The sequence below is a fragment of the Ananas comosus genome, linkage group 9 (genome assembly GCF_001540865.1).
Source record: "Ananas comosus cultivar F153 linkage group 9, ASM154086v1, whole genome shotgun sequence".
Taxonomy (NCBI): Eukaryota; Viridiplantae; Streptophyta; class Magnoliopsida; order Poales; family Bromeliaceae; genus Ananas; species Ananas comosus.
Window position 1 is genome coordinate 13,446,870 of NC_033629.1, and position 9,630 is coordinate 13,456,499.

At 36.9% G+C, this 9,630-nt stretch overlaps 1 protein-coding gene across 1 annotated transcript; it reads right to left on the reverse strand.

Annotated features, from left to right (window-relative positions):
* On the reverse strand, positions 5,940-8,259 carry LOC109714841 (cyclin-D6-1). Its single transcript, XM_020239549.1, has 7 exons — positions 7,899-8,259; positions 7,728-7,814; positions 7,507-7,605; positions 7,284-7,403; positions 6,938-7,078; positions 6,502-6,810; positions 5,940-6,126 (listed from the first exon to the last, which is right to left on the reverse strand). Exons 1-6 carry the CDS (start codon positions 8,061-8,063, stop codon positions 6,580-6,582), a joined length of 843 nt encoding a protein of 280 aa, XP_020095138.1. The 5' UTR covers positions 8,064-8,259; the 3' UTR covers positions 5,940-6,126; positions 6,502-6,579.

Below are 9,630 nucleotides of genomic sequence, written 5' to 3' on the forward strand. Positions count from 1 at the left end.
TTTCGCACTTTCTCACTTTAGTACCCCGTGGTTTAATATTTCTTTTTTTGAGAAATAGGTAGTAAGCTACCTGCTTCATTCATTAAACGAAATGAACTAAGTGTACATGATGGAGACAGATAGGGCCTCCTGAAAGAACCGAAAAAATATAAGAGAGAAAACCCATAATAAAGAACTCTACACCTACCGATTAGACAAAGTAAACAAGAAAAGCAGGGTGGATAACGAAAAGGAAGAAGTGGGGACCGAGCATGGAGGAAGGGACAAGCAAGTGTCAAAGGGCTCCGTTTCAGGCATTGGTCAAAAAAACGACACGTTCAAGAGCCCGGGTAGTATTGGAAAGCACCTCGCGACACGTTCAAGAGCCCTTGGTCGAAGAAGTGGTTTAATATTTCATTAAGAGAAAATAAAATCATAGAGTATTAACTTGATACAAAAATAAAACCATATGGTACTAACTTGATACAAAAATAAAATCACAGAGTACTAACTTGAAACACTTTAAACCACAGAATATTAAAGTGAGAAAGTACGAAACCACAAGGTACTAACTTTATACACTTTAAACCATAGGATACTAAAATGAAAAAGTACGCAACCACAAGGGATTTTTTTTTCGAAGTTTTCCGTAAATAAATTCCTTCAAAGCTTTCCATACATGGTTCTTAATTTGCTTTCACGACACCTGGTTTCCTCACAATTCAAATACTCCAATTAAGCGAAATGATTATTTATTTCTATACATTTAAATTGTCATAATTATATATATATTTTTTACTCAATATTACTTACACTCACTTCTAGATTTGAAATTTTTTAATAGTCTAAAAATACAAACTTTAGCATAAATGGGAAGAAAATCAAATAAAACTGTGAGTCTGGTGAGATTCAAACTTAAAGAAATTTTGTTTTGATATCATATGCAACATAGAGAGGCTAATATCTCTATTATTAAGATATTAATTACTTGTAAGCGCATGTATATATTTTTCTAGTCAAAGCCAACTTCCCACCGTTGGAATTAGACAACTCCCCAACATACATTTCAAGGAAATTCATTCGAAAAGATACGTACAACTTACTGGTACAAATGTAAAATTAGGTGTTTGGCAGGGTTATCCATGTAAATATACAATTTTACATAGTAAGTTACATAAGTCTAAAACTATATATATATATATATATATGGACACATTTATGAACATCACAGTATTAATTATCATGGTACAGTGCCGCAGATGGGGCGATATATAATACAAATATATAGTCCAAAGTGGGGAGTGCTTAACCTTTAGGCTGCGTTTGGTTCGGGTGTAAATAAGAACTGCTAGTTTCAAAAATAGGTACAAGTTCAGGTATAAGCAGGAACTAGACTAATTTTGCGATTGGATGAAAATTGAGTTGTTTCTAGGAATAAGATAAATAGTATTTGGATGATTAGATTGGAACAAGAGGAATAAAATATTTATTAATAAATAATAATAACTATTAATAATTATTTATAAATAATAAATTAATAATAATATCGATTATCTAATTATTAAGAATAATAATTATTAATTAATAATGATTAATAAATAATAATAATAATTAATTAATTATTAATAATTAATTAATAATAATTAATTAATTCTAATATCGATTATCATTAAGAATAATAATTATTAATAATTATTAATAAATAATCATGAATATTATTAATTATTAATAATTAATTATAATTAATAAATTAATTAATTATTTAATTATTAAAGTAATAAATAATGATTTAAATATATTAATTAGATCAATTAATAATTTACTGTCATTAAAATTAAATTTAGATTTTAATTAACCTTGTTCTCATTAAGGAACAGGCTTGTTCCAGAAAACAGATGGAACAGCAGTTTCAGCCTTATATCAGCTTGTTCCAGATTTTCGCAAACTACTGTTTCCGGAAACCAAACATATCGTTTGAAAACAAAGGGGGAACAAGAACTTATTCCCCGCTTTGTTTTTGAATCAAACGCTACCTTAGTGAGCTGCTTCCAAAGCATAGATTGGCATGTATTGTCTAAGAAGAATGAAAGCAAACAAAGAACAAGGTTAGTTGGTGATTTGGAAAGTTAGGTGGTAGCTGAGAGGGGGGCCAATTTGCTCACGTGATGATGATTTAGACGAGTCAAATGTGGGAGTGTGCGATATGTGAGTATATATATCTATGTTTCACATAGGGGGATAATAATAAAACAAGGGGTTTGGTAATGGGTATTTTGAGTTCCCAAGGTCATTGGAAGGTGGCGTTTAAGTCTTATTTGCCTAATATTTTTTTTATCTCACTTAAAAATTTTAAATATAAAATTATTTAAACACCAGCTTTTGAAGAATAACGATTATTTCGTATTATTTAATATGGTATCAGAGTAGGAGATCCTGTTATCGAGTAACGCACTAACGCTAGGCTTCTAACATTGTTAATTAATTCCTTCCGTTTAGTTCAGTCTGTATTATGGACCTACAAAAAGTCTCGAGTTCAGACATGATAAAAGTGTTAAATATAAAAATATTTATACACCTTTTTTAACAGCTTTAACTTCTAGCTAATAACAGCCGCTTCGTATTATTTCACAAAAAAGAGAGGGCGAGGGAAAATGTTTTTATCTTAAAAAGTTGACCTAATTAATAAGATATTTTTTTGAATTTGTTATATATTTTTTTTCTAATTTGCGTACATAATAATTATCTGATGAACTAAATGACGGGGGTAACAAACTAAATCATAAAGTGAAAAATAAGAGAACCGAACCTAAAAGCTTTTGAAATGGAAGGAGATTAGAATTTAGAGCCAACTCTAATATCATGTTACATAAAAGAGCATTGCGCAAAAAATTTGCCATGAATTAATAGTCTCTGTCACTCCGCATAGATATTTAATCACCCTCCTTCAGTGAATTTACAATTTATTTCTCAAATTCAAATCAAAAAAATATATTTTTTTTTATGGCGACTAGAATTTAATAATCACATTGTGAGAAAATGAAGGACAGATAACTGTACAGTCGATCAACAATAAGATGGACTAGGCCCATGCAACAATCTTTTCTTACTTCTGGCTACTTCTGTTTTAAGATTTTTAGTAACCATTTATAAACCAGGTTAACAGAAAAAGTGGCAGCTACCAACCAATAACATGTGACAAACATTTTTTTGACAAAAAAAAAGAAAAAAAATTCAAGTGACTGTGAAATCTTCGGGAAGAGTCTAATAGTGAGAAGAAAGATGCTCCCTTAATTGGTCATTCTAGCTCGCATCTACGTACAACATTGCACTCGCAATTATTTAAGTACAATTGCTATGGGTGCCAAGACATTTATTATTGATTCTAGCTTTTTCGCACCACAGTTTACATTTGTTGAGCCTATATATAATCAAAGTTAACCAGCGGATAGTAAGAAGATTCAGTTATAGTGTGGAACTATTCAAAAGAATAATATTTTTAATACTTTTATAGCCAACGCAGACTTAATTAAATTAGAGATAAACATAAGAATCAAAATTCCGTGGATATAAAATTAGTGTTTATCCTCTAAAAGATTAAGTTATTAATATTAAGTAAGGTTTTCAAATTCTAATCAAGGGAAAAGATTGTTAGGTTGGGGTGTGTTGGGGAGGGGGGAGGAGGGTACAGTGTACAATCAAGAGGGACAGCTAAAAGCCAGATCTCAACAGCAGCAGCAGCAGCAGCAGCAGCATCTGCTGAGGGGATCAGCTGAGCGCTGATCACTGCTCTCTCTTTCTCTCTCTCTGCCAGACCCACCAAACTACACTCTCTTCCCCTGAAATTTCCCACACTGTGTATATGACTTTCACTATTTGGTATTTGGCACTTCCATCATCTCCCGTATTCCATGTGACTTTTCTCCGGGCCACTCTAACCTCATAATTATCTGGCATCTCTCCTCTCTCTCTCTCTCTCTCTCTCTCTCTCTCTCTCTTAATTTCTAGTTTGATGGGATAAATTATATCATTGGTTATCAAACTTATAATATAATTAGTTTGCTGGATGTTGATGTGCTGCTTCCGTGCCGATATAATATACGATTGTAATTAGTAACGTGAAAATAACTAGAATGTTATACTATCATCATATTAGTAACATATCATCATCTGATCAGCTAAATAGAATCGTGAAACGAAATAGAACTTATAACAGATTAAAATTTTATGACCAAAATATCACCTATCATATACCCATATAAATATACACTATTCGGTACGGTCGATGCAATTTGGGTCAAGCTAGAGTTTGGGATTAGGCTTAAGACCTCGTATTTGTGCGCCATGTATTTGTTCAGACCAGGATATATAGTTAAGATCATTGGCATGTGTAATTAATTGCATTGTAGGTAGCTAGCAATGCAGGCCTTCGAATTGGACGGATGAGGTTGTCGCTTGTTGGAATGTTCTCCTTTGGGGGCCATTTAATTATCTCAAGCGTAGTAAAGAGAAAGCTACTAGAATTTAAAGCCCCTGAGCCCCGGCCCCTTTCTCTATTCGACGACCACTTTATTCAAGCACATTAATGTTGGTCTTACGCTTCGACAGCTTTGTGTGGCCTATAGGTGCATTTATTAATGCCGACATGGCTCATGGGGGCTGAAACATGAGGAGGATTTCGCAAATCATATCCTGCCATAAATTGTAAATAATGATGTGCAGAGCAAGGTGTGGATTTCGTGATTTGTCCCACTTGAAACTGCTATACGTTTCTACGGTAATCAGTTTGACATTTCTATATATTAACATAAAATTGATGGAGACATTCTCCTTCTACTATTCTGTATAGTTTCCCTTGATTTCAATCCTCCCTATGTGTTTGATTGAATCTATCAAGATTAAAGGCTTGATCAATCAAATTCTATTTCTAGCTAGACGTTACTACGATCGTTTTACTAGCTAGTACGTTCACAAGAGTTTGGAGGACTCTGTTAAGAGAATCCTCCGTATGTCTTGAGGGGGTTGATAGAGTAGTGCTCTAGATCGAGGAAGGAAATTTGTGGCTTGTTAAGTAACCATGGAGCTCCGAGATTGAAACATAGAACAATCGCTAAGCTTATCCCGTTATATCATTAAAGTGGGCTCAATTGACAGACTCGAGATATAAACTCAAAATTAATTGAAAAAAAAGTTTATGAGATTACAAACGAAGAAAATTTTGAGCTCACCGCATGCACTCTCCACCAAAACTATTTCGAAATATTGATTTGTTCTAAAACACATTAACTTGTCAGATAATGGTTATCTCTTTTATATTTATATTCAAGAAAATCAAAGTGCGTGTGCTTTTTTCTTTTTCTTTTTCTTTTTCTTTTTTTTTTTTGAGAAGCGAAGTATTGTGAGGTTTAAAAAGATCGAAGCAGAGTTCTAATCTCAGTAAGCAAAGATTAATTCTAATCAATAAACCTTCACAAACTACAAGGATATATAACATGATTATTTTTACTAAAAATATTTATAATCAAATTAAACACCTATATTAATTAATAAATGAATTTGCCTTCCCAAAGTTTGTTTCCGGAATTTTCGCTTCTTACGCATTGGGAAAGCTTGCAGGGGAAAGGGAAAATATGAATATCGATCTCTTGACACTTACCATACGCATACTGGCGCAACCCCATGCATGCATGATGCACCCGAATATATATGTATTTATATATATATATATATAAAATAATAATGTTAAAATTACGTACTTTGCACTTATTGAACCGTACGTACACGTGTCGCTGGCTGGAGGGGTCGAACGAGAAACAGTCCGACAGGCGTCGGGGGTGTACGCCACTGTCGCCCTCTCCCCTGCCGGACACGTGTCAGTTGCCGTACCTTCGTTGACTGCGCACTTTTTTTGTATAAAAAAAAATTAAAGCAACAACCTCAAACGCTTCAACTAGCCTAAATATCCAGCTTTTTTTTTTCTTTTTTATTTATTATCATATTATAATATGTCCCCCCATATATATAATATAGCAAAACCAAAAACAAAACAAAAAAAATAGAGAGAAATTAGAGACTACTATTTCTTCGTACCACCAGGGCCTTCAATCCACAGATCTCTTTTGTCGTCCCTCTCTTCGTCTACGTCTCCTTCTGCAATTTAAAAAAAAAAATTATGTTAATTAGAAATATATAGAGAGAGAGAGAGAGAGCAAAAGCTAAAGGAAAAATTGCTACCATGTTATTACTTTTCCATAACTTTTTGCTTGTCGTAGAAATATTAAATATATATAAATGGATTGTCTTTGTACTATCCAATTTTCATACACTTTATTTAAGTACTTTACTCAGTAAATTTTATCAGGACAAAATCTCTTAATTCTATTTACAGTTAACAACTAATAAAAGCAGAAAAAAAAAAGTGATTTTTAAAACTGAATGCAAGAGAATAGTAAACATTTTAGTGAAAAAAAATAAGGGATCAACGCATTTTTGACCATAAATCAGATTAATAGGAAGTTAACCAACCCAAAGTTATTTTCATTCCTCTTCCGCTCCTCTGCCGCTTATAGTTTGTTACATTCTCTCCTCCGCCCAGCGCGGCTCCTAGTCTCGGAAGCGGCGGAGGCGGAGCGGCGCGGCGGAGGAGACGCGGCGCTTCTTGAGATCGCGATCGGCCGGCGCCGCAGCCGATCCGACGGTCCTCTCGCTCTCCGAGCTCGCGCAGTAGCGGCCGAGCACCGTCACCGGCGTGTCCGCGCTCGACGCCATTTCCAGCTCCAGCGCCGAATCGCAACCGCACGCCGCCACGGCATTGTAGCATTCCCACAACCTCTCCTTCGATAAACACAAAATGCGATCGAAACCAACACCCCCCCGACCCAAAAATTAGTAATTTATGCAGCAGAGGGAGAAAAAAAAATTTAAAAATGAAAATGAGTAGCTGTTTGAATTGAAAGCTCACTTTATTTACAAATCCACAGGAGGATACGGCGGAGCGGAACGCGGCGTACTGGATCGGGACGAGCTCGCGTGCGGCGGCGAGGAGCGCGGATGCGGCGATCAGAGAAGGTTTGAACTCCAACATCTTAATCTCTGTTTCATTTTTTTTTCGTCAAACACCCCAAAAAGAGAACTGTATCAAACTGTATTGAACATTTATTCTATTTTTGATACGTAGTTTAATGTTGATCCAAACAGCAAGAAGAGAAAAAAAAAAAAAACTTGAAAAATTTTCACATATGCTTAAGCACGGGGCTCGCAAAACCATGCACGTAGGCCCACTGAAGGAGTCAATAGAGTTGCTCAACAAGCCCTTTCAAAAGNAAGGAGAAAGGGGTGATGGATCGCATCCTCCAATCCAACGCCCCCAACACGAGGAGCTCCATGCGATGGATCGTGTGCGCGTCGAAGATGAAACCCTCCTCCCCCTGAAATCGAACGAAAAAATATATATATATATATATCACCAAAAACAAGCGCACAGATTGGGGGAAAATCGGGGATCGAGGAGGCGATGCGTCGATCTCTAACCTGGAAATCGGCGATGGAGTAATCGGCCCCGCGCTTCATCTTCGACGCGAGGGAGAGGCAGGAGATGGCGAGGAGCCGCGCCACCCATGGCTTATCTCTCTGAGAATAGGCGGTAAAACGCATTGTAAGTGTTAGATCGGGATCGGATGGTGGGGAAATAGAGCTGATCCGCTAGGGTTTTCGCTAGTTTGTTGCCATTTTTAACTTTTTGTAAAATTTACCGGGATCTGTCGCTTGAAGAGGAAGCGATCGACGTAGTTGGCGGCGAGGTAGGCGACGAAGGGATCGAGATTGGATCGGAACTGCGCCTGCTCCGATCATCATCATCATCAAACAAAGCAACTTTGTAAAAAGCATGCGGTGATCTCCGTTTGCGATCATGCGATGCTTACCTCGAGGATCAGGGAGGCGGCGTCGCGGCGGGCCGAGAGGTCGACGGAGGCGGCGGCGCCGGCGAGGGAGTGATCGGACTCCGCCGCGAAGAGCGCGGCGAATGAGTCGGAGCGCTCCTTGTCGTCGTCGGCGGCGGTGAACGGGTTCTCGAGATCGAATTCCATTGCAGCAGTAAAACAAGGCCTCAGAGAAAGGGGGGGAGGAGAAGGGAGAAGGAGGAGAGATATCAAGAGGAGGAGGAGGAGGAAAAGGGGAGGAGAGAGAAAGCCATTATATATATATAGAGAGAGAGAGAGAGGGAGAGGGAGGAGATAAAGTGAGGTTGTGGGGGGATTGGACTGATATATAAAGAAAAGGAGTGGAGTGAAGATAGAACTCATTTTAACGGTGGCCTTTCTTTACCGAGTTAACAAAATTCTTGTAGTTCATATAAATAACTACTATAATAAATACCTCGCTTAAAACTATAATTAAATACCTATCTAAATATAAAGAACTAACTACTATAAATAAATAACTTACTCTGAAAGTGATCTTAACATTTTTTTAATACAATATTATAATATTATAGTGGAAAGCAAAAAATATTACAGATAATACTATAATTCGTATAAAAATAAGATTAAAACAAAACAAATAATAAATAATAATATACATTCTTTTCTCCCTTTGCCAAGATTTACTGTTTAACTACGCTATCACTCTACTACGCTAAGCTATAGGTCCAACACGGCAAGACCGTATGCCTAAGCCTCGGACTGTGCAGTCGCTATAGTCGGCGTCTCCACCATACATTGACAATGTGGCTGCGAGTACTGGAGGAGCTGATCGCTCATCACTGACGCGGACAAACGGCGAGGGCGGTGGTGGGCGGGGTATGCGGTCTCGGTGGACAAGGCGATCAGTAAAGGATCTGGGCCAGATGGTGCGGTTGGAACATAACAGGATAAACGTTAAAAAACAAAAAAAAGAGAAGAAAACTAGAGGAGACGACGACGTTTAGAGCGAGTATGTGTGGCCGTTGTTTGACTTATCTAAAATTTATATTTTTAATCGCCGATATCTTTTTCGTCCTTTATTCTAAAACTCGAGAATATCCATCGTCGTTTAATAGACGTCGACTTTTATATTTCATTGATTTAAAATATTAAATTTTAAAACCTATGATTGATAATTTGAGAATAATTAGTTGACAGAATCTATGCAACCATTTACTATTAAAATTTTTAAATTTTTTATCTCTTTTATTACCTCCTAATTCAACTTCCAGGTGCCTACTGTACCACTTGGTTGACGTCCGTTATAAAGATGGAGTGGCGTACTGGTATGGACGGGGAAGGTAAAAGCGAGGAAAGGGGAGACAGAGAGAGAGTAATGCTGCGAGTACGGTAAAGGCGTTAGAGATTAGAGCCCCCTTCCTTTTTATTTTTTTTCTTTTCTTTTTTTCTTCTTCTTCTATTTCTTTTCTTTTGGGTCTTTATAGCGCTTAAATTATGATTAAAGGATCGTAACCTTCAGGGAGAGACAAATTTTTCTTTGATAATATATTCATTTTTCTCTTTCCGTGGTGTGTGTACTCTCTTTACAGTCTCTCTCTCTCTCTCTCTCTCTCTCTCTCTCTCCCCTCTCTCCTTCACGAGACGAGACCCTCAGACTCCTGACTCCTCTTCACTTCATCTTCAGAGAAGAGAGTCTTGGTTGGGGAGTAGTGGGGGGCTGGTGTGGTGTGGG